This window comes from Mus pahari, chromosome 12 (genome assembly GCF_900095145.1).
Source record: "Mus pahari chromosome 12, PAHARI_EIJ_v1.1, whole genome shotgun sequence".
In the NCBI taxonomy this organism is placed as follows: Eukaryota; Metazoa; Chordata; class Mammalia; order Rodentia; family Muridae; genus Mus; species Mus pahari.
In genome coordinates, this window is record NC_034601.1 from 50145099 (window position 1) to 50171163 (window position 26065).

Below are 26065 nucleotides of genomic sequence, written 5' to 3' on the forward strand. Positions count from 1 at the left end.
CAGCAAAATCTTTCTGGCGTATGCAATAGTGTCTGTGCTTGGTGGCTGATGATGGGATGGTTCCCTGGGTCGGGTAGTCTCTGGATGGTCCATCCTTTCGTCTTAGCTCCACATGTTGTTTCTTTAACTCCTTCCTTCGGTATTTTGTTCCCTATTCTAAGGAGGAATGAAGTATCCACCCATTGGTCTTCCTTTTTCTTGACTTCCTTGTGTTTTGCAAATTGTATCTTGGGTATTCTAAGTTTCTGGGCTAATATCCACTCATCAGTGAGTGCATATCAAGTGACTTCTTTTGTGATTGGGTTACCTCACTCAGGATGATATACAGATAACATCCATCACAAGTATCTTTTAACTCCAGTTCCAGGAGATCAGACATCCTCTTCTGGTCTCTGTGGGCACCAGGCATGCACATACATACATGCAGACAAAAATACTCACACACATGAAGTAAAACAAACCTTTTAAAAAAATTTCCCACTAGCATCCTTGGCTTTTAGGTTGTTTTCATTGGCAAGAAGGTCCTGCCACCTATCACCTAGGAGCAGAAAAAAGTGAATAATTGTCTCAGAGCCTTCTTCTCCTTGGCCACTCTGTGGATATTGCAGAAAATTACCAAAACTTTTAACTTATTTCCTTACCTTATAAAACCAGAATAGGGAGAATCCATTGGGTACCAAACCTTTATTCCATGATCTAAGTTTCAGTCCCTGAAAACCAAGGCAAATGGTTGCCAAGGCTGAAGTTAACATTATGGTTGTTATATCTGAGTGTGAGAATTTACTGGAATACAATCTAAGCTCTCAACTATGTTTTTAAAAGCTTTTTCAAATATACTGTCACATATGTACCTAATAAAAAAATACTAAGATGGGATGTCTTGATTGGTCCTTAATATTCTGTGTTAGTAAGACATTGGAATGTTTTAATAGAGTATATTTGAAAGTTAGTGCATTCTGACAAAACTTGATTTGTGTGTGTGTGTGTGTGTGTGTGTGTGTTGAATGATAAATAATACTAGATACTACTAAAGCTAACTCTATCAATGTTGAGATGGCAACATGTTTGAATGTCCTATTAGAAGGCATCTGTATAAGGAGGAAAGTGCTCTCCCATCCTACAGTGGTAAGGTTGCACACCAAAATAAAGTTTCAGCCTGTCTTAGCATACATAGGTAACTTGTTTTTTATTACTGAATCATATCCAATTGAATGATAGTTTGTTTATCCTCTCAGCCACTGATGGATTTTGGATTTATTTCCAGTTTAATGTTGCTTTAAATGTTCTCATACGTGTTTTACATAGACATGTTTTCACTTCTCCTATGCACAATAGCTAGGGCTGAAATTGCTGGGCTCTGTGGTAACTTTTCAACCCTTCTCCAGCTAACATAATCAAAATGTAAGAGACTTCCAAACTGTACCTGATATATCATTAGCTTATTGCTACTTTAATTTTAACCTTTACACATCATTGTGGTTTTAATTTTTATTTCCCTTCGATTAATAGTACTGACCAAGAAATGGTAAATTATGACTTGCATATAACAATGCAGTTATGTCCACTTACTTGTATGATGTCTATAGTTTAAATTCTCTCTCTCTCTCTCTCTCTCTCTCTCTCTCTCTCTCTCTCTCTCTCTCTGTGTGTGTGTGTGTGTGTATCTGTATGTATGGTGTATGTATATGTATGTGTGTGGTACATGCATATGTCCATGGAGTACCCATGTGTATACACATATATAGGCATGCAGAAGTTAGAGGATGGTGTCTGGTATCTGCTTTAACCATTTTCTGCCATCTTCCCTTGCAGCAGGGTTTCTTCCTGGATTTAGAGTTTGTTTTTGGCTAAGATGCCTGCAAGGCAAACATGAGTGATCTTCCTGTCTCAAGAGCTGTTTCATCTTGACCAGCATGATACCAGCAGCTTTTACTGTACTGTATAATACTTGAAAAGTATAAGATGCCTTTATGTGAAGAGAATTTTTCCAGATGTATTTTAGTGTTGACTTCTTTTTCTGAGGTCTGTGACTGGATGGCTGAAATGCCTTTGGTGCTTTTTACCAAAGTATAGGTTGTGTTGGTGGTGTTGATAGTATTGTTTTTGTTGGTGGTGCATCAGTTTGTTGTTACTGTTTGAGTTGGGGTTGCTTTAACTCTGGCACCCCTTTTTGACTGAGCTTTATCCCAGGCCAGGCTATTTCTTTGCAGAACTGGAACCTGTCCACAGCCCTCAGCAGCCCTCCTTTGAGTGGCCTGGTGACCCAGAGTTCTTTGAGCTGACAGTGCTATTTCCTTCTTTTGTCTGGTCAACCAATCACATCCCATGTTTTTAATGCGTATGTTTACTTTTAGGATTTAAAAATGGGCTAATTTTATTTTGCTTTGGAAGACATTTTATTTATTTGTTTTTAGAATTTCACAATACTTTGTAATATTTAGAGATACTGTAGGGTGTTGCAAACAGAGGATTAGAAACCACTGTCATGGGTCCAAGAATGTACCGTGCCAATATGCAGCTTTTCCAAAAGCAGTCTATTATTGATTTCCTAAAATATATTTTTGTTTTCTCTCACATGTAATAAAATTTTCTTCCTGTAGTCTTTTCTTCTATGTTCTCCTGACCATTTGGGGTAATATATTTGTTGTTTATTTATGTGTTATTTTGGTTAAGGTCATATTGTCATGTGTTATTTTCTGTTTTATCCACATTACTTACCAGAAATGTAACTATGACTAAACGCTGAAAGATAACTTTTATTACATGAATGAGATTTAAACCACCAGGCATGTCTAACTAGTGTCCCTCTATCCACATGTGGTCAGATATCTATCAATCCAGACCAACTCAAAATCATAAACTCACCTAAATAAAGCATTATGAATTTTTGGTAACTTTACACAGTTTTTGAGTGCCAACTTTGTAAATGACAACATTATATTTAAGTGTCTAAAGGTTAAACATTCATGATAGAATCAAACCATAATAATTCATAATGAAAATTATTTATCATTAAAGATTAAAATTAATGTGTGATGTACAGAGTTATGAGTCCCCGATATTAGAGCATTGTCCAGAAGTATAAAGTATCATTGAATACTGATATAAACAGAAGTATCAAGGATTGGTCCTTGCCTGTGGGATACATCTCAAAAAGTTTTTTTTTTTTAATTTTTTAATATCCTCTCAGCAGACTACTGCAAACAACCTAGCTGTGTTTCAACTTTTTGTGAGACTTGACAACCATCTAAAGCAGGAAAATGTGTTCTTGACTTACATGTCATCCGTTCTATTGAGAAAAAAAAATGGAGTAATTCTGGGGCCAATGTAGGAACATTAAAGGGGAAAAATTGATTTGAAAAAAAAAAATCTACATTTTTCTAAATTATATATCATTTAATTAAAACCTGGTGAAATTAAGTCAAACCAAAACCTTCAATGTGAGGCCCACGGCTTGATCACTCCTAATTTCGTCGAGCAATAGCAGTGGCTTTGGGAAGAATAAGGTTGGGCTAATCTAGGCACCAAGAACTTTGAGACTTAGTTTTTACCCTACAGTAAACATGCAGTAACAAAGTGATGGGCTACATGAGTGCATCCAGTTGCCATTGCCATCATTTAGAAGAACTAAACTAGGTAAACTGTGAAGTTCCTTCTTTTGATTTTCAATAAGTCACTCAGTGTCTTAGGGTTAGTGTCTTGGTCATGCTGTGAACAGACACCACGACCAAGGCAACTCTTATAAGGACAACATTTAATTGAGGCTGGCTTACAGGTTCAGAGGTTCAGTCCATAATCATCAAGTCAGGAACATGGCAGCATCCAGGCAGGCATGGTGCAGTCAGAGCTGAGAGTTCTACATCTTCATCTTCATGAAGGCTGCTATAAGGAGACTAACTTCCAGGCAGCTAGGATGAGAGTCTTGAGGCCACACCCACAGTGACACACACCTACTCCAACAAGGTCATACCTCTTCATAGTGCCATTCCTTAGGGCAAGCATATTCAAACCACCACACTCAGTGTCTATGGTTTTCAATAACCAAGAATGAAAATGTTTATAAAATCATTTTGTTTGGGGGAAGTGGAAAATAATATGTACATACATAGAACTTATCCTCCTGGCTGCTGAGGTAGAAGTGAGTTCCGTAGTGTGGCTCTCTTGAAGAGAATACTTTTCTTCTTTCAAAGGCTTAAAGCAATCCTTTTATGGACCTGTGTTAGCTTCTTGTCACTGTGACAAATATCCAAAAGAAGTATATTAAAAAGAAGGAAGACTTACTTTGGTTCATGCTTTGATGGGTTTCAGTGCATTGTCAGCTGCCTGGGTGCCTTGAGTTTGTGTTGGTGCAGAACCCTGGGATTAAAGTGCTTTGTAAAGCAATGTTATTCACCAAGAAGCAGAGAGACAGGGTGGGGCCAGAGACAAGATGGAACTTTCTAGAAAATGCCCTTAGTGACTGTATTAGTTAGGGTTTTACTGCTGTGAACAGTCACCATGACCAAGGCAAGTCTTATAAAAAACAACATTTAATTGGGGCTGGCTTACAGATTCAGGGGTTCAGTCCATTACCATCAAGGTGGGAGCATGGCAGCATCCAGGCAAGCATGGTGCAGGAGGAGCTGAGAGTTCTAACTCTTCATCCAAAGGCTGCTCACGGAAGACTGACTTCCAGGCAACTAGGGTGAAGGTCTTAAGCCCACACCCACAGTTACACACCTATTCCAACCAGGTCACACCTATTCCAACAAGGCCACACCTCCAAATGGTGCCACTCCCTGGTCCAAGAATATACAAACCATCACAGTGACCTTGTTCCTCCACATAGGTCCCACCTTCTGCTTTCCTCCATTGTGTATTAATGTCACCATATTATAAATCATTCAAAGGATTAACCTACAGATGAAGTCAACGTTCTCCTGATCTACCCTCAGTGATTCTATCTTCCAGCCTGGGACCAAACATTTAACTTGCAAGGTCTCAGAAGAACCTTTCCCACACAAAACCTAACAGTCCCACATTGATCAAGATTGTTCAGAATCGTTTGGGCTGAGGTACAATAAAATCTCTGGTGTGACTATTGTGTGGGGCTCATGTTGTCCTGATGTGGTGGTTAGCATTTGTTCAATGTATGACTTTGGTAAGTGAGAAACAGGATGTGAATTGTTAAATCAATAAAGGCAGTCTTCTAAAAGGGCAGAAATATTTACAGAATGAAGAGAAAAACCCATGACCCTAATCTTTCAAGGCAGACATGTTCTATAATTCAGAAATTTGGGCCACCTTAAAAAATTTAGACTATATTTTATGAATATAGTTTATATTTATTTCATGAACCAGGCCTTGACCAGCAAGTGCCATTTAAATGGCCATGGCTCCCTAATGAAACAAATTAACAGTTGACTAAGGAATACATGGTGGGCTGGAGAGATCTGATTCAGTGGCTAAGAGGACACTGTGCCTTTATTGGGGACCAGAGTTTATTTCTCAGCATACACAGGTTAGTTCTCAACCATGTATAACTCCAGTTTTAGCGATCTGACACCCTATTTTGGTTTTCAAGAGTTCTTGCATGCAACATCACCTATTTCAGCACCTCAATAAGACCTATACCAGAAACTATCTTTCTCCATACCCTGCTCTATTAGTTACCAAAACCTGTGGGTAAGGGTCTGGAGAGCATCCGAAGGATATTGAGATATTTCAAGGTACATACATTAAATTTTACCAATAAGAAACTTCAGCTCCTTGTATCATATCTTAGTAATGTATATAAAATGAATATTCTGGCCCACTTTGGATAAAAAAAAAAAGCCTCCCTAAGCCTAACCCTACCACCCACCCCCTCCCCCCTACTTACCTACCCCTTTAGCAACAAACTACCAAGACCTCTCAATATTTTGATTTTTATTTTAGTCTGCTTTATACACTATTAAGCACATTTAACTTGATTTTAATGTTAGCCAATGTTTTGGTCATCTGAGAAGCCGAAGATATAGCATTTGTTCTACGAATGAATGATGCCTCCCTCCAGCAAGCAAGGGTTGCTGAGGGGTGGTGGTTGCAATATGAGGAGGGGGTAAAGTTTCAGGCACTTACCTATGTTTCTCTGATCAGGTAAAAAGCCAAGCCTGAAAGTGCACATCAATACCACCAGCGACTCCATCCTCTTGAAGTTCCTGCGTCCAAATCCAAACGTAAAGCTGGAAGGTTTTCTTCTGGGATATGGCAGCAATGTGTCTCCAAACCAGTACTTCCCTCTTCCCACAGAAGGGAAATTCACAGAGGCTGTAGTTGGTAAGATGTTTGAGGTTGATGGGTGGTAAGAAGTAACTGTACTAAGATGTCCAAACATGGAAGATGAGACGCATTTATTTTATATCCTTGGCTGAGCCCAGTGCGGCAACACAAATCACCTTTGTAACTGCAACCTGGAGCTCAAGTTCTTTATACTAAAACTTTTTGTTTGTTTGTTTGTTTGTTTGTTTCTTGTTTTTTCGAGACAGGGTTTCTCTGTATAGCCCTGGCTGTCCTGGAACTCACTTTGTAGACCAGGCTGGCCTCGAACTCGGAAATCCGCCTGCCTCTGCCTCCCGAGTGCTGGAACTTTTTATTGCTCAAAGAAATAATTGTCTTAAGAGCTGTTGAACTTGTAATCCCCCCCACACCTAATTGAATATATAAGGGAAAGAAATAGCTGAGATACTGGGGTTAGCCCTCCTGGCATTGTTTATATGACTAATTTTTCTTCTGTTGTCTTTACTTTCTTATGGCAGAAGATGACAACTGTAGATTTTGGTCTCTCTTTTCACAAGATGTTATCATTGGAAAGAAAAACATATTACACTTTAAAATTTTTTAATTATTTCAAACAAAGAGATTAAAGCTTGATATGGATTATAAAATGATGCATTTCTTTGAAAATATTTTAATGATGTAAAATTAGAGTTTTAGGATGCAAGCCATCTTCTTGATTTTTCTAAGAAAAAAAAATGTAAATAAAATCCTTTTAAAGGATTAAATGTTTTGAAAAGGATGATTCATTGTGAGAATTTTGAAAATCTAAGATGAGATTCACATGCTTTTTTTTTCTCCCTGCTAAGATGTTGCTTAAGAGGTTCTGTCTCTGAACTTTAGAAGTTTGATCCCATGTGTCCAAGCACGTTATATTGGCAATGGTGTGTGTAGCGAGAATGTCAAGATGAATTGATTTTGTCCTTTTGTTTGTTGCTTCTCCCAGAAAAGTCTCTGCTGCTCCTTAATACCAGCCAAGAGATATTATTAATAAGTAATTAAAGATAATGTTGATAATTAGCGAGTAACTTGATTTTACATAAGAAAACCACTTTAAAGCAACCCCGAGATTTTGTTACCCTTGTACTCTGAGAATTAGGCAGTTTTGACAAGTATAATAACAAATTCCATGAAGAACTTGAACGTTTACAAGTATTCCCTGGTATGTATTCAATCTTCACTATGAATAGCGACCAGAAACCAAAAGCTCACCCTCACATAGAGAGCAGATCTACCTCCCCCTTTACAGTGAGTGTTAGCATTAACAGTGTATTTTTGACAGACCTTTTATTTTGTTATTTAAATAGAGAACTAGTCATTTGTTAGCTTTCATTATAGCCAGTGAAAAAATTAGATATTAAAATGGTAGAAGTCAAATTACTAATTAAAAGTTTGTAGAGAACTATAAAGAGAATTTTCAGCTTAAATACTCCCACCTTTCATTGTTTTAATATAGACGGTTGATCAAGTAGGCTGGGGACTCCTTATCTTATTATTTTTGTCCTAAGCATTTTATTGTATAAATTTCCAAAATCAAGGGAGAGAATGTTGATGAATGGCTTACAATGCATGTTGAATACATGTCATTGTGCTAATGTTCTTTGTGTTCATGCATACTGCTCTTTAGAGTATTTTAAAGCATAGAGAGTTAAACTTTTAAAACCAAGTATGCATCTCTAACATATGAGAACTAACTTAATAATCCCATTACTTTATTATAGTATTACAACTAATCCTATAATATCATTTAATACCTAGTCTATACTTAAAATTTCTCATGTGGCCTTACATCGGTCTTTTTAGTCCTGTTCTGTTTGAATCACTGTCTAAAGTCCAAATGATTTATTACACTGTGGATCTTAAATCTTTTCCTTTTCTCTTAGAATATCATTGGTATCCAGGGAAATTTGAATAGCTATTGGGTAGGCTGTCCACAGCATGCATTTAGCTGGCTATTTCTGTTATGTGTTTTTTCTTTGTAGTACAGAAGATAGCCTACTGGAGAATTGAGACAACCTACATGTTAGATAGAATTTATATTATCCCAAATTCTCTAAACCAGACAGGTTTTCCTAAAGAGCACTTTCGTGTTCATCTGTAAGGAAGTGACAAGAGTTTGTTTTTGGAATTTGTCAGAGAGTTTTTGGCCAGATGATAATCTTACAAGGTTTAGACAGTTATCTACTAATGAACACCCATGCAGATCTGAATCCACCCACGCCAGAGATATGATTCTGACCCTGCTCTTTAGACCTCAATATTAGCAAAAGTGCTCCCTGAGCTTCACGAGGATATCTAAGTTCACATGGTTTTGTAGAATTGCTTTTACAAAACAATCATCTTTTAGACTTCAGAATGAGGAACATACATTCCCTGCACTGTGCTATTTAAAGCATCCTCAGTATATTTATCAAGAGTTTCAATATGTCAAATGATGTTCTCTGGTCCTGTAGATGGTATAAAAATGGAGGCTAGGTAATAATATAAAGAGAAAAGACTCCACATCTGGAGATGCTGTAACATGTGTATTTTCAGAGTGATCTAGAGTTTTTAACCTGTCACTTCTACTCAAGGAAATCCTAGAGTATTTTTGCTAATCCACATTAGGAGTAACTAAGATGACAGAGCCATTGGTGTTCTTAGGAGATATCGATCATCTTCCTAGTCTCAAGTTCCACTCAGCAGCAAAGGGGCTTAGGCTGAGATCTATATGAAAGCGTACCCAATCTCTTAAGGAGGGATGTTTGCTAAGGACAAGTATTATCCTCTAGTTCAGCTGTATCTGCTGGCAATCTTTCCCAATGGATATGATTAGCACATTTGACCTTCCCAGAGGGCCAAGGTCTCTAAGAATAAGGAAGAAAACATCTAGTTCCCAGATGTGTAGCTGCAGGGTGTGGTGTGGCCTGATAAACTAAGGAAACACACTATCACTTTGAAGAAATTTCAGGAGGCCAAATTGAAGAATAATTTTAATGGCCAGCTTTGGACTATTACCTGGTGACTGGAAGGGAGAGAAGAAAGCAGAATAGAGGAACTTCATGACCAGGGATTGATGTCTCTTGGCTTCAGGCTACAGGAAATATTGCTGATATTTAGAGAAAGAATAAGTTCTTTAATCTGGTTTTAGCTGGGGTGTTTGTGGATTGCTGAACCTGGGATGTCCCTGATTGGGGTATCATGGAGAGGCTTATAAGAATTGAATCATTGTCCCCTTTTAAATCTGGCCTAGCTTGTTTTGCTTTGTATTATTATCAATTATTTCATTCTTTGTCTATGCTTCTCCCTCATAGAAAGCTAAAAATTTACTTTTTAAACAACAGTTAAGGTCAGTTGATGGTCATTAGAGGTGACTTTTGGGGGTCCAGGAGGAATCCTTGTTTCTAAGGGTTTTGTCTGTTTGTTTGTCTGTCTGTCTGTCTGTCTGCCTGTCTGTTTGCTTGTTTTTCTTTCTGTTATGCCATCTTCTGGGATGCACTAGGGTCCTGCTAACCATTAGAAACACTAAGATTATTTTTCTATGCCATGATCATCTCTTTGAAAAATGTTAAGCTGAAAAGAACCAGATGTCCCTCAACAGAGGAATGGATACAGAAAATGTGGTACATTTACACAATGGAGTACTATTCAGCAATTAAAAACAATGAATTTATGAAATTCTTAGGCAAATGGATGCATCTGGAGGATATCATCCTGAGTGAGGTAACCCAATCACAAAAGAACACACACTGATATGTGGATAGTAGCCCAGAAACTTAGACCACCCAAGATACAATTTACAAAACACATGAAACTCAAGAAGAAGGAAGACCAAAATATGGATACTTCGATCCTTCTTAGATTGGGGAACAAAATACCCATGGAAGGAGTTACAGATACAAAGTTCAGAGCTGAGACAGTAGAAAGGACCATCCAGAGTCTGCCCACCTGGGGATCCATTTGCTAACAGGACCCTGATATAGCTCTCTCTTATGAGGCTATGCCAGTGCCTGGCAAATACAGAAATGGATGCTCACAGTTGACTATTGGATGAAACACAGGGCCCCTAAAGAAGGAGCTAGAGAAAGTACCCAAGGAGCTAAAGGGGTCGGCAACTCTATAGGAGGATCAACAATATGAACTAACCAGTACCCCACAGAGTTGTGTCTCTAGCTGCATATGTAGCAGAGGATGGCCTAGTCGACCATCAATGGGAGGAGAATTCCTTGGTCTTGTGAAGATCATATGCCCCAATACAGGGGAATGCCAGGGCCAGGAAGTGGGAGTGGGTGGGTTGGGGAGCAGGTCAGGGGGGAGGATATAGGGGACTTTGGGGGATAACATTTGAAATGTAAATGAAGAAAATATCTAATAAAAAATAACTATGTACACACACAGACACACAAAAGGAAAAATGTTAACTGATTAGACTCTGGGTCTACATTTTCTCCCTAATGAGTAAGGCCAGAATGATTTGCATTGAATGAACACCACCAATTATTTGTGGCATAGGTTATAATAGACTCAAAGCTATTTAGATTTCAAGAGGTAGTTTAATTAAGCTTGATTACCAGGCGAGTCAGTACCTATGTCATTCAGAGGAAATCATAGACTAATCACTGTGTTTTAAGGAGCCTTAGGGTCAAAGGTTCGGAATCTCTAGTCGGCTATTTCATGTGGCATACCTAAAACTCTAACTTGCCCTTTAGATCAATGCATTCCTTTTTTTTTTATTAATCCTTTTCCTTTTCTAACATTCTAGTAAAAGTATAAAATAGTTCAATAATGTTTCTCTTTTTATATTTCTTGCTTTTAAATTTCATTTACTAGAATGACATCATTTCCCCCCTTTCCCTCCTCCAGCCCCTTTCCTTTCTCATGAACCCTTCCTGTACTTTCCTACTCTCAAGTTGATGACTTCTTTTGCCTAGATTATTTTCATTATGTGTGTGTGTGTACATAAATGTATACAAATAGAACCTGCTGCATTTGTTTTTGTTGTTTGCGTGTATATAGCTTCAAGGCTGACCATTCTGCATTGGACAACCAACAGGGAGACTCATTTTATTTTATTAGTGCTTTGAATGGTTTGATATGTTTTACCATATTTACAACCTCTTTTTGAACCGTTCCCAAATCCAACTCCCTTTTGTATTCATCCAACTTTATGTCTTTAAAAAAAAAAAAGTAATCTTTCAAGTCCAATTCTTGCTGTCCAGATACGGTCTTCCGCTGGAGGCTGGTCACCAGGGGCTACATTCTCAGGGAAAGTCATCTTTTCCTCTCCCCGCAGCTAATACTTGCCAATATCCCCACAGTTGGACGTGGGAATGTGCGCCCAACTCCCCGTTCACACTGAGATCCCATTTAGCTTGAGCTTGCTGCTGTGGTGAGTTCCTAACAGTTTCCCCCCATGTCCAAAAGACAGTGAATCCTTCTACTCATCCCCGTCTGTGGCTTTTACTCTTTCCAGCTCCTTTTCATGTTTTGTTTTGTTTTTTAAATCATTAATCTTTTTATACAGTCCAGTCGTTATCCCCCTCCCATTCTGCCCGCTGACAGTTCCTCATCTCATTACTCACCCCCATCTCCAAGAAGATGTCCCCATAGACCCCCACCCCCACCCCCATCAGGCCTCCCCATTCCCTGAAGCCTCAAGTCCTTCAAAGAATCGGTGCATCGTCTCTCATAGAGGTCAGACCTGGCAGTCCTTTGCTATATATACGTGTTGGGGGCCTCATATCAGCTGGTGTGTGCTGCCTGGTTGGTGGCTCCGTGTCTGACAGATCTCAGGAGTCTGGGTTAGTTGAAACTGCTGGTCTTCCTATGGGTTGCCCTCCTCCTTAGCGTATTCCAGCCTTTCCCTAATTCAACTGCGGGGTCTTTGACCTTTGTGTGTAAGTATCTGCTTCTGTCTCAGCTGCTTATTAGGCTCCTCGGAAGGCAGCCATGCTAGGCTCCTGTCTGTAAGTACATTAGAGTATCAGTAATCGTGTCAGGCCTTGGAGCCCCCCCCTTGAGCTGGACCCCAAGTTGGGCTGGTTACTGGACCTCATTTCCCTCATTTCCTCTTCTCCATTTTTGTCCCTGCAGTTCTTTTAGACAGGAAGAATTCCGAGTCAGAGTTTTTGACTGTGGGATGGCAATCCCATCCTTCCACTTGATGCCCTGTCTTTCTACTGGAGGTGGACTCTACAAGTTCCCTCTCCCTACGTTAGGCATTTCATCTAAGGTCCCTCCGTTTGTATGTTTTTTTTAAAGGTTTATTTTTATTTTTAATTGCACACACATATGGGTCTGTGCAGGTGTGCCTGTATGTGTGTACATGTGTGTGTGTGTGTGTGTGTGTGTGTGTGTGTGTGTATACATATGATTTTATATGTTTGCAGAGGCCAAAAAGAGAGTTTTGGATCTCTTGGAACTGGAGTTACAGGCAGTTGTGAGCCACCTACCATGCTGGAAACTGAGCTGAGCTCCTTCAGTCCTCTCCAAGAGTAGTTCGTGTTCTTAGCTGCTGAACCAGCTCTCCAGCCCTGTTCTGTCACACTTCTCTATACTAAGAAACCTGTGTGCTTTTGTTTTTATTACTTCAGAATAGACTCATGTTCTAAATTAAACGATCTCTTTCAGTTCATGAGATTGATTGCTTAGAATCTTGCCTGACTTGTTTGCATTCATTATTCCTGGTTCATTAGCTTCCTGTGGCTGTAATAACTTATAACAAACTTGGAGGTTTAAAACATTATAAACACCATCTTACAGTTGTAGCTCAGAAGGATGGCTGGGTCATAATGGGTTAAAATCAAAGTGTTGACTGGATTACATTCTTGTCTGGCAGCTGAGCAGAGTATGATGCCTTGCCCTTTTCCAGTTTCACGAATAGTCTGCATGCCTCTTCTACCTTAGAGTTGACAACTATAGACCAAGCTGTCCTGTCACAGCAAGTCACCCTGGTCTCTTGTACTTCAGGAAAACTGCGATTGTATTGAGCCCATCTAGACAAGCCTGGATGCTGTCCTTATTTTAGGCCAGCTGATTTAACAACCTTAATTCTACCTGCGAAGTAAATTTCCTTTGTTGTGTAGCCTCACATATCACAGGGGATTGGACAGCAATCTACCTGTCACAACCTGCAGTCTTGACATTCACATCTTTGTCTTTCTGCTGCCAGTTTCCTACAAGGCCAGTGTCTGTTCTGTTCATTAGTAGCCGGTCAGTTTTTCCCAGATATGCTGTGACCAGGTGATGATTTCATGATTGTAAACTGATGAGCTGAAATCCTTTGAGAGTGAATGAGCAAGGAAATTTTATTTCTTTGTGCAAAGAAAGCATCTTTTATAGCACCAACTCACCCCTTTGTAATAGAACAATAGCATTTCTTTTTCCAGTGCACTGGACTTTAGCCAAACAAAATAAATTATTTTTACTTATAAAACAAGGACTATTATGCCACATTGCCTGGCATACTTTAATAGTTGAAGGACGTGTTTACTATAATACCTCATTTGTGACATATGTTGTTGTTTTTCAAAAATATTCAGGGTAATATTTAATGATATGTGGATTGATACTCTTACTAGTCACTGATAAATGAATCTGGGTTTGTTTTCATAGTTTTATACTAAATACTAACTGGCTTTTTCCAGGTCACTTAATTCTCTTACATACAAAGTGAAGTTAATCATTCTTTTTGATATTTTAAAATTCACATTCAGAGACAATTTGGTAAAACCTGACTTAAGTAGAGCTGTGTGGTAGCTACTATCCATTATAGCCACCAGGAAGCTGAGGCATAAGGACTGCCACGAGTCTAACCTGGTCTATATGGTTGTACTGAGTGAGTCTCAAAAGGAGGATTGGGGTGGGATGGAATCTTAGTAGATTGATTGAAGCAGTAGAAAAATTTACTTAATGCCCACCAGAGTCCAGAAATGGTTTAAAAATCCAAAATCCTTAATGAACAGATCATCTAGGGTTCTTTCTACTCCTCTATTTTTGACTCACATCCCAAATCAGCCTGGTTCTGAAGTCACAGAGTCTCACCTGTGCCCAAGTGAGCAACTCGATCAAAGGCTGCGTGCACAGCCCTTGCCACTCAGTTTTATGTTCAGCAGCTGATCATATTTGCAAATATGCTAGAGAGAGAGGGGTGGGGAGAAAGAGAGAGAGGGGAAGGGAGAGAGCAGAGAGGAGAGAGAGAGAGAGAGAGAGAGAGAGAGAGAGAGAGAGAGAGAGAGAGAGAGAAGGGGAGGGGAAGGAGGAGAAGGAGAAGGAGAAGGAGAAGGAGAAGGAGAAGGAGAAGGAGAAGGAGAAGGAGAGGAGACTGGGTAACAAGGCAAACAGCTTTACTTTGCTGGCTCAAATAACAAATGAGAAGGCGTCTCTCTACTCAAATACCACTGCAAATGCTGACTGAAGAGCTTGCCTTCCAGGCAGGTGTTAGGAATCCAGTGAGTTTAGTAAAGAAAAGAGTTTGAATTCTTACATTTGCACTTGTTTTTCAAGGAGCACATTTTGTGCAGCTGTGGGCCTCTCGCGCACTTCCAGGCACCATCTTGTGGATTGATTCGGGGACTAGCCCTGAGTCCCATCAGACGCTGTATTCTGAAAGGAGCCCTGGGCCAGAATGGTGACTCCTGTGTCCTAAGAAAGTTTACCCTTTCCTTGAGAGGCAGCAGAAAGAAAAAAGACTTCTGAGTCAAACAGACTTGAGTTCAAATTGGATACCCCTGCTAACTGTGGAGTGGTTTGGAGTAAGGTATTTATTTAACTTCTCTGATCTTCCAGAAGTGTTGTGAAGACTGGATAAACAAGGTCCAGCAGATGATCTAGGTCCTAGCATAGAGTGTGCATGCTTTATACATTTTTATCAGTTTCTCATAGAAGTTAAATGACCTAGGTCTTTATGTTTCTGAGCTTTGTCGCAGCTGCTAACAAGGGTTGGGCTATTCTATTTCTACTGCAGTGTTGGTTTATGCAAGGTTTTAGTGTCTAGTGTGAAAAAGCTGGGTCAAAGAGTGGTTGTCTGATTTAGTTTGGTTTTATATTCGGCACTGAGATGTGAGGCCAGGAAATCATAGTATTTTAGAAGAGGAATGAGTAACTGAAAACAGTCATATTCTTCTCACTCTTTTGTCCCAAGACATTTGCTGTGATGGCAGCCACTGTGTGGCTGCACATGGCACTCCCATGGTCAGGGTTTAATCATCTAGTGGAGATGTATATTGAAGCTGCCTAGAGTTAACTTATAGAAATGGAGACATGAATAAACATAAATTAGATGCTATACTACTTAACTCAGCTTATACGCTTATGTGTTAATAATGGATCTTCAAAGCTTGATCTTTGACTTTTAAGGCACTTATTACAGTTAATTTTCATGGGTGTGGGCTGGAGGGCTGGCACTCAGGATCTGAGACCCATTTCTCTCTTTCCAAAATGTGAGTCCTGAGGACTCGTCTGTCCATCTGCGTGGCAAGCACTTTCCTGACTGAGCCATCTCAACGAGTCTTCCCTTAGTTTTTATATTTGACTAGACAACAAGAAAAAAAGTATCTTCTATCATTGCAATTTAGACTCATAGCTTCCCTTTCTTAATCTCTACATAACTATGCATCCGCACATCATTTTTGTGCAGAAGCGCCATAAAGGTTAAAATGGTGGAGATTGTCACTACTTATTCTCCCAGAGGCAAACATCGAAAGAAAGCGGTTGTGGATTTGTTGGTGAAAACAGCTAGAAGTGGGGCTTGGGTTGGAAGAAAACCGGTGGGGAGGAGGCAGGACGAACAACAGAAGGGAGCGATGCAGAGTGGCTGTGGAGACCAGGTGAAGCCCCCCTTCCCTGATTGAACCCTTAAATAATTAGCAAGAAGCAAACAGCTGTCAGCAATGAAGATGGGTGCTTACCAAACTCGCAAGAGACAGCTGTTGGGCATGTAGCAATTTTCAAATTCTCTTACTCAGAAGTTCTCAACTGTGTGATGCGACTCCTTTCAGGGTTGAAGGACCCTTTTCACGAAGGATGCATATCAGGTATTCTGCATGTCAACTAGATATTGACAACATTGCAATTCATAACAATAGCAAAATTGCAGTTTTGAGGTAGCAAAGAACTAATTTTATGGTAGTGGTCATTACTGCATGAGGAACTGTATTAAAGGGTTGAAGCACTAAGGATATTGAGAATCACTGTTCTTATCCATAACGTTATCCATAAGGAAATCAAAGATTAAGTTTATGTTTCAAGGCTATGTCGCTAGGCAGTACAGGTCCAGAATGTGACTCCCCACTTGGAGAACCGTTTGAGCTCCTAGTGGTTTGCTCTTGTAATCCCCTATAAAAATCTTGCTTCCTTTTTTTTTTTTAGAGGCTGAGCTCCATCACTACCTAATTCTAAAATATGCAAGCTTCGATGTGTAACAACTGTGCCCCAAAAGACTTGTGATTTGCTACCACCACTGCCTTTATTATGATTGCCCACATGATCTGTGGTGGTGTCTTATCTCCACAGGAGGCCAGGAAAGAAACCATTTATGGACCTCTCTGTGTGTATCAAACAGACGGTTTTCTTTTAGCATACCCTATGTGAACTGCTGTTACTAATGGCCTCGTTTCATTATCTGTTCACCTGGCCTTGAACACAGGGGACCAAGGGGTCCTTCTGTGTCAGCTTCCTAGGTAGCTGGTACCATTAACTACAGGCTCCAAGAACCTGGATACCCCTGGATTTAGCATCATTGTTAAGGTTTTGTGTGTGTGTGTGTGTGTGTGTGTGTGTGTGTGTAATGAGTGGGAAATAGTTGGAGACTCACAAAGTCTAAAAAAGCTGTGAGTACCCCTTAAGATAGATTTTTTTTTCTGTTTATCTAAAGGCACTTTCAGAGTTATTTTTCTAGAAATAGATTTAGTATGAGGTAAGTATTTGGCTTTAAATCTTCAAAATAAATCCAAAGTTTTTCATTAAAACATTAGAAATCCTAGAGTCATTTGATTTTCTTCCAAGATATAAAATTTAGCAGAATTGAAGTAAATTTTTAAAAAAGATATGTAAAGCTATTGGCTGAAAAGTTATCAACTTCTGAATAAATGAATAAGTTCTTAATGCATACCATATTTTAACCAGTTCATCATGAGTTTATTAGCAGAAAGGCCTATTTTGAAAAGACAATTATTTCCCCATGTGGTGCTAAAGATAAATCTTTTTAATACTTTATTTTTTTTCTATTTGATTTAACTGGACTTTATTCATTTGCCTGATCTCAGAAAGCCATACATCATCTCTAAGTCAATCTTTTCTTGGAAATTCGCTAAAAGCAAATTTGCATTAAAGTAAATTTAAAGTGCAGAATTTTATTTTTCGGCCATATTGTATAAGGTACTGCCATCAAAATCTAACTTTTAAAAATTCATTATGGATTATTCCTTTAAATTGTTCTCTTTCGTCATGGGGTAAAGGGATGTTTTGCTCTGGATGTACTATTCCAGAGTATCCTTGCAAGAGTAGGGCTGTTAAGAAGGTGGTTTGAAGGCCGGGCATGGTGGCACATGCCTTTAATCCCAGCACTTGGGAGGCAGAGGCAGGCGGATTTCTGAGTTCGAGGCCAGCCTGGTCTACAAAGTGAGTTCCAGGACAGCCAGGGCTATATAGAGAAACCCTGTCTTGGAAAACCAAAGCGGGGGGGGGGGGGGAAAGAAGGTGGTTTGAAATGGAAAGCTAGCTGATGACAACGGTTAAACTGGAGGGGTCATGGGGGTGGGAGGGGGCTGAGGGTTATCCAGGGAATGGAAATACAAGAAAAGAATTAGATGCTAGACTTTTCTTTGATTTAGGGATATTTGAAAACCAAGGACAATAGTTTTATCGGCTTTCGTAATTATCATGTTATTTCCCTTGGAATGGGTCACTTGCCCAGCGAACTCAGTGTTCTTTGGCTCACGTGAGTCAGACCACGTGCTGTGCTGTGAAAACCTGCATTTGGCTTCATTGTTTAGTTGTGGTCATTGGGGTTTTTATGCATGTATTCATCTGTGTCTTATTTTACCAGCCTAATGAGGCCTCCTGGAGGCAGAGCTGGGTCCCATCATTCAGATGTGCTTGATAATTAGATTCGATGAATTTGAGCTATCCTCAGTTCTCCAAACAAGGCTCCTTGTCAACAAAACAAAGCGTCTCTCCTTGCCTGTAGCAGTAGTCTCTGAAGAAACAGTTATTTGAATTTAGGGGTTGACTCTACGATTGGCCGATGCCTGGTTTGCCTGGCATGTCAAGATTTATACCTGTTGTCCGGTGTGATTATTAAACGTGTCTCCATTTCTCAGGATCTCCTACTTTAGTTGGAATGATACCTACTGAATCTATTTGCAGAGGAAACCTAGCAGTCTCAGCATGATCCCCAGATTTTTCATAGCCTGATCCGTAGGTGACAGCCAAAACTTCACTCTGCTGCTGATGGTGCTCTGTGAGAAGGGGAATCAAGGGAAGCTGTTGGCTCTGAGCTCTCTACTGTGTCCCCTCACCAGATGGAGTGCATAGTAGCTAGCTAGTCAGCATATGCTGGGATGGAAGTGTTCAAATCTTAGATGGAAGACCTGGTCAATTGGTCCTCAGAGTTACCCAGTAGAACAGACACTGTTAACAGCATCCTCTTTATTACAAGGAAGTCAGTGGATCCCTGGAGGTTTAGGAATATGCCAGCATCAGGCTGTCTCCAGATCTGGCTTGGTTTTAGCCACCACAGCACCATGCTTTTCAGCCCAGTGGGATACACATTTCTGGGTTCTTTTTAGCTCTAGGGGAAAACTCCTTTTAGGGAACTATTTTTGGCCTTGTATACTACCTGGTAATGCCCCCACTAGAACATTTTAAAAGAGAGGGAAACACAGTTACCCTGCTGTTTGAAGTCTGACTTTGGACATTACTATTCTTTGAAAAATGTCTCCAAATGAAGTCCTGATCTTTCACCAGACCTTTCAAAAAGATAATGTTAAAAGGTTCCAGAGTTCATGGGTAAATGTGTGTATGTATCAGAATAGGTCCTAGTTCAAAAGTCAGCCCCAGATAAACATTAAACCAGCTAGGAGACAACAGACACTCCATAGTATGCTTCTCTGTAAAGTGCATATATAAGTGCAGACAAAGAGAATACTGTAGGCAAGAAAGCCAGCACTTTAGTATGACAGGTCCTAGTCAGAAACAATGCGTACTGGCCATCAGGACAAGGATCAGAGAATTATGTTACTGAGTATTTGTGCTATCAGGGGGAGAAACAGAGTGGGGAAGTGAAGGAGGATTAGTTTTCGACAGTAACTGGATGAGACAGACCAGGCTCTGTGCCAGATCACAGGAGACAAGATTAACCTGGGACAGAGACACACCCAGTGGGCAGGGACAGGCAGTGGAGGGGTCAAATCAGTGCTGGCTTCATGAACAGTGACAAGTGCCCTTGGAGGACCTTGTGTTCAGAGCTAAATGAGTCATTGACAGCCTTCTCAATCTGTAGTTTTCTTTCCATTTCATTTAGTAAGTGACATCCTATGGGGACAGGTTGGGGTCTAGAAGCCTGAACTTTTGTGCTTTGACCTTCCACACACCCCTCACCCTCTCAGTTCAGTTCTCAACTGTTTTGTCTCCAAGACTCCAATGTCTCCATTCACTGTGTCCAGCATGGCTTGGTCCTGGAAATCTGACCTAGGCAACAAGGAAATGAAATTACAGACTGACAGATGGACAGACAGACACACATACACACACACACACACACACACACACACACACACTGACAGACACACACCAGGAGTACTGGGCTGGAAAGGTACAAGCTAGTTTTGGTAATAGGTCTCTGTAGGAGAGCAGTCTTGGCTTGTGGTCATTCTTGAGGAGGCTTCAATTGCTGGTTTTTATGCACACTGCCAACATTCATACGCCCAACTAGAGGGAGGAATTGAGCCTGACCTGAGGAGGGCTTTGGCAGTTTCCAAGGGTCTGAGACATTTGGGTCAATTATTTGTCTATTCCCTACTCATTCACACTGAGCCTCCACCCCTCCTTACACATGCTATCTGATTGTTGATGTCTCAGAATCAACAACTCTAGTGTGCTTCTGTCTTTAGCAGACCCATAGGCTAGGAACTCAGGAAGAGCTAGAGTATGTACACACACACTATGGTACCATATGGCCAGACATGATGGCAGTTGTTTGCTGTAGCTGGAGGTATCACTATACATTCCTCAGGGTATTTGGATGAAGCAAATATCATTCCAATCCTAATCCATATATGAATGTCCTACCACAGAGACTGCAATCACAGAGGTACATAGGTTGGAGGGACAGATCTGTAGGAAAGACAGCTTGAGTTTAATGTACTGAGGGTTCAGATAGGGAGGTAAGAAACTTTGATACTGGGGTGCCACTAATGGGGCACATTTTTGTCTTAGCCTATTTTCTGTTGTTATAACAGACTACCTAAGACTATGGATTTATTAAAACAAGATTTATCTGGCTCATGGATCTGTAGGCTGTAAAGTCCAGGACTAGGCAGATGAATCTAGAAAAGTCCTTGTGCTGCCCCACAACATGGAAATGGTGTCATGTGGTTGGCACATATGTGCGGACTGCAATCTGGCAAATGCACAAGAGAGGGCATAGAGAGTGTACATGAGAGATTAGGGGACTGTGCTGGGCTTGATTTATAATGACCTGCTAGGGTCCCCAATGGGCTCTTCCTCTCATATACATATCTCATGTAGGAGTTGAGCCTCGTAGTGAAGCAGAACAAAGTTCAAAGTTTTTAAGAGTCATAGGTAAGGTAGGGTGTGGTTAAGGAGAGTGGAGCCCAACTCCAGAGTATCACTCTAAATGGCAAATAAACACCATGACAGATCAAGATGAAGATAGGGAAAGAAAAGAGAAGGTATTTTTTTAATGTCCTTAATAATTCTTTCTCTCTGCTTTTAAAGAAGGGCTTTCCTATTTGTTTTTTACATTGGGTTCAGAATTAACATAGATAGTTCTGGGTCAAATATGTCTTTAATAGGATTGCCTTCCCAAATCTCACCAATTTTAAAGCAGACCCCCAATCAAAACTCCAGAGATGTCTCCTTCAGTGGGATGAGGGTTTGAAATGGCGTCATTTTGGAGACACCACGAAAGTGTTCTCTTCCAGACATGTTAGTAGGCTGTGAGGAATGAGTGAGTATAGCAGAGCTCTGACCACATTTGCTTCAGAAAGAAAAGCCCTCTGCTTTGGATCTTCACGCCCTCAGAGCTGAGTTTCCTTTCTACATTTCGAGACCCCGCCCATTTCACTGCATGGAGAGCTGGGGCTTCTTCTCACTGGTGTCAACCCAGAAGACTCGTCCAATGGCATACACTGAGCTTTAAGCTCCCTCAGATGAGGTCTGTGACCACCTTTAGTGGCAGCTATTCAAGTCCTCCTTGCATTGCCGGTGGCTCTATGATAGGGTTGGCTACACTTCTGTAGATCTTTTATACTTTGTTGTGATTCCAGTCCTGGAGACTAAAGAAGCCAGGATTCTCTTTGAACTGAGGGGCATTGCAGTGTGTTCTGTCAGACTGGGCACAAGTTCATCATTTAAGTGATTTTGTAATATTTGACAGAAATACTTACCAAACAGTACAGGGTTTGCTTTTAAATTGTCTCCAATTACTTTTTTTAGGCAGAAAAGCAGAAGGCTTATTGATCCACACTAAAACCCATGCCTGTCATAAATAATTTTGTTAAGTAAAAGAATCAGTCCTGTAAATAGGTTTATTAATTCTCTGCTTAAAAAGTATGAGGTTTCAAAAAGGCTGGTTTGTGTCTATGGACTATGCTGGTCCCCAGTCCCTAACGGTTTTCTCCATTCTTCTGCAAAGTTCCATTTACTCCCTCTTTCAGAATATGTTAATTAAATAATTGCTGCTTTTCAAGATTAAAGATACATAAGTAAATAAAGCCTGAACTCAAAGTGTGGCCAGGTCTAGCTGGAGCTTAGTTCACCAAGTCCTTCTAGAGAGACTTGGAAATATTCTAAAAGGTGGGCTCATTTAGTTTCTGATAGTAATAGGCCTATAGATATTGTTTCTTGGCACCACTAACAGAAAGCTAGTAGTAGTCTAAATGACTTATTAAATTTACTAAATTAAAATCGTAATTTAGCACTGTGCTAACTTCACAATGTTTACTCACACTTTTGTTCGGCATTCTCTCTGGACTCTGGACTACCATGGGACTTTGCCACTGGATAACTGAGAGTTGGCTCATGTGAGCAGCAAGTGCCCTCGAAAGTCTAGAAAAATGTCCCATCGTTGTTCCACTCCTTCCTGAAATGGGCTTCATATCTTGCCAATTGTGGTTTCTGGACCTATGGATATAGTCTCACAAATCAACCTTATGTTTGTTCACCGTAATAAACTATACCTAGTTAGATTGTACCACCAGCTTCTGTTTGACAATATATTTTAAAGACTTTTTACAGTGGTATCTATGAATAATTCTGGTGTATAATTTTGGCGAGAGGGTGGATTTGTATTATAGAATCTGTGATGCTTGTTCTTATTCATTATTTAAATATTCTCCTTCCATATAATCTGTCATCCAATCTTATAAAGCACATATATTCAAGAAAATTGATAATATTGCTAACATAATTAGTACAATACAAATTAGTAGCTAGCATATCATCTGAATAATGAGAAGTTTAACCACCATGGCATGCTCTGTGAAACTAGCCACTGTGATTGTCTCACAGTGGCTTAGCAATGGGAGAAATAAAAAGCGCCCAGTGAGGTCTCTGCCTTGCCTCACTAATAGCCAAGCAGCATAGAACCCCAGCCTCAGAGAGAGAGAGAGAAATACAGTTCAACATAAAACCAAGTCATTAGAATAATGCAGAGGAGAGAAAGAGAAGATGAGAAAGAGGCAGGTAGAGGGGCAGGAAGAGACAAGAGACATAAGAATGAATGAATGAATATGTCCTTATGTGATTTTTTTTTGGTAGGGTTACCCTGGCTTATTTAATGTTTGCCTAGACATCTACATGGTAGAAGCTTTGTACAGCAGAAATGCATGCCATTGTGACATTCTGAGCAGTGTTATTTGCAAGACTATATAGTCTTCTAATAGAAGCAGATCTGAAATTTGAGAGTTAAAATTTTATTTTTATTTTTTAAGAGTTAGAATTTTAAAGGAGGAAATTATAGTAGGAGTATATCCTTGAGTAAAAAAAAATAATAATATATGCGAGTAAATGACTTAAATGTTAAATTTCAGTAAAATGTAAGCTCTCTTATTCCCTACCCTGGGGCACTTAAAATACTAAGCAAATTAAATTTAACTAGACTGTATCAGTGTGTAGGATTAGCCACCAGAATTACAAACTTAAAGTAACTACATCCTATGTAAATTTTCTTGCACTGAGATTTTAATTGCATCTGTTCCCTAAATAATGAAATAATTACTTTTGGCAGAATGTCTGTTAAGACCAATGTGTAAATATTCTCAGTCTGCTACAAATCCAAAAGAAATTCATAGTGCAGAATGGAATAGAAATATTGACTCTAGTTGCACTGTCTTCCCACGTCTGTATCCACAAGAGAGGATGAACATTGCTGAAATGCTAGAGGTTGGGAGTATTTAAGGAGCAGTAAGGGTGAATATACACGCCCAGGGAGCCACTTCTCTCCCAGGTTCTGACACACTGCCACGAACTATGTAAAACGACTGGGAACACAAACAGATTTTAAATTGTTCCCATGCCCATCTTGGGTCCTGGGCACTGTCTCTGGCATCTGTATTGCTCTAGTATTGCAAATACTTTTCAAAAAGCCACTAAACCATAATTAAATTAGTCTGTCTTAAGGAAGTAATTAAAAGTTAGCTCTAAGGAACTCCACCACAATGAGCAATTTAGTAGAATTCATGACTGACCCTTGTTTTCTAGAAGTGCATTTTTGAGACTTATTAAAAGAGCATTTTGAAGACTAGATTAAGATATTTACCTAATTGTACAGTTACCTAAAAAGCTAACACTGAGAGCCCTTGTTTCAAAAAACAGGGCTGATTATTGTTAAAGAGTAAACCTCTTCTGCCCGAAGTCTCTCTCATGATTTTGTCACATGTTACTTACTAATTAATGTAATTTTAAAGGATGGAAACCAAACTATAGGACTTGGACCTTTGACCTTCGTAGTGACAATGCCCATTTTGAGTTTGAATGTGAGATCCTTTAACGCTCAACAGCAGCGCTGGTGCACGATGAGCATCTTATAGTTCCTGCACGCAGAGGAATGCCTAAGCAGATTTGTGGAAAAGGTGCACAGAGCGTCCCAACTTTCATCTCACCTTTGCCCCAGGCATGCATATTGGCTGGGTGTTCTTTGTAACTTAGGAATGAAGGAGAACTGAAAGGGAATTGTCTGGTCTTTCCCCTTTCTTCCAGGTTGGCTAACACAGCAAAAATGGGCACAAAGGGGTTTCTTGCTGCTTGATTTTCTTTAAGCATCACCAGCCCCTTTCTTACCGAAGCAAGTTCTGGGCAATGTGGCCTTCAGGGGCTGCCAGTGACTCCCTCCACTTCCTCTCTCTTAGCCAGTGATAGGGTTTGTTCGTTGTCTTCTACTGCATTGTGTGGTATATGTCCACATGTGTGCACACACACTGGCCTGTGCATGCTCATGTGGAAGCCAGATCTCTACTTCTAGTATCTTTTACTATTTTCCCCCTTAGTTTTTGAGGTAGGGTCTCACTGAACCTGGATCTTTATAAACTAATGACTTCCACAAGTAGTCTGTGGGTGGGTGTGTGGAGGTCAGAGGACAACTTGTGGATATCAGTTCTCTCCACTGTGTGAGTTCCAGATATCAACCAGGTCCCAGGGCTTGAGAAAAACCACATTAACCCTCTGAGTCACCTCGCCAACCCACTGCGATTGTCCTCACTTTGATCTTTGAACTTTAATTTTGTAAAACTAAATCTCACAGGACAATGGAGTATGCATGAGAGCAAATGGAGCCAAATATACCACTTGTCCCTGGATTTCCACCTCCCTCTTCACGTAAAACATTCCAAGTGCAGCTAGATCCACACAGAAAGCATGTATTATATAGTAGTTTATTAATATCTGTATTCTACATCCTTAATAAGATCACCCAATGGTGACTGTGTTCCTGTTGCTAAATTTGGGTTGAGAACTTCCATGTGAGTTTCAAAGAAGCAAGATAACTCTTTCAAACCTATAAGGCTCTGTAAAGCTTGAACACCTTCTCTGTGTGTTGGTCACGAGGCAGCTGGGCAACAGAACCTGAGGTGAGTTCCAGGAGTTTCCTGAGTTGCTTACCTCAGTAGCTAATATAGCAGATTACATATATAGCAAATGCTAAAATGCCCATTAGTCTCCAACTGCAAATGAAGTTGGCTTCATGCAGCCTTGGGAAAGAAGGCCTCTTCATATCCACAAAGGGTAAATGTAAATTCACATTAAAAACAAAACAAGTGATAAATCAAGGTCTCGAAGATCTTCAAGAAACCCTGGGTTAATGATTCATCAACCAGTTAGTCCAGTGGATTTGCTCAAAGGATGCTCCGCACCAGGACTGGGATGCATCTCATTTGTTTATGCATGTTTTACCAATCAGTTATCCTCAGTATATTAGTTTTTAAAAGGCTATTTCATAAATTACTCAGTCCTTATTAAATACACATTTATATCTTAGCTTTAACATCACTTCTCAGCCTTTTAGCTGAGATATATAGTATGGGGTTTAACATAATTTTACTTAAGACCTAAATAT

The 26065-nt window shown here is 39.9% G+C and overlaps 1 protein-coding gene across 3 annotated transcripts in view; it reads left to right on the forward strand.

The window, feature by feature from the left end:
• Nucleotides 1-26065, forward strand: part of Abi3bp (ABI family member 3 binding protein) — a 209840-nt gene that overhangs the window by 53981 nt on the left and 129794 nt on the right. For all 3 annotated transcript variants that reach the window (XM_029544381.1, XM_021209067.2, XM_021209070.2), the window contains exon 2: nt 6118-6297. In XM_029544381.1, the coding sequence (XP_029400241.1) occupies nt 6118-6297 (180 nt within the window). The remainder of the gene's footprint in view (nt 1-6117; nt 6298-26065) is intronic.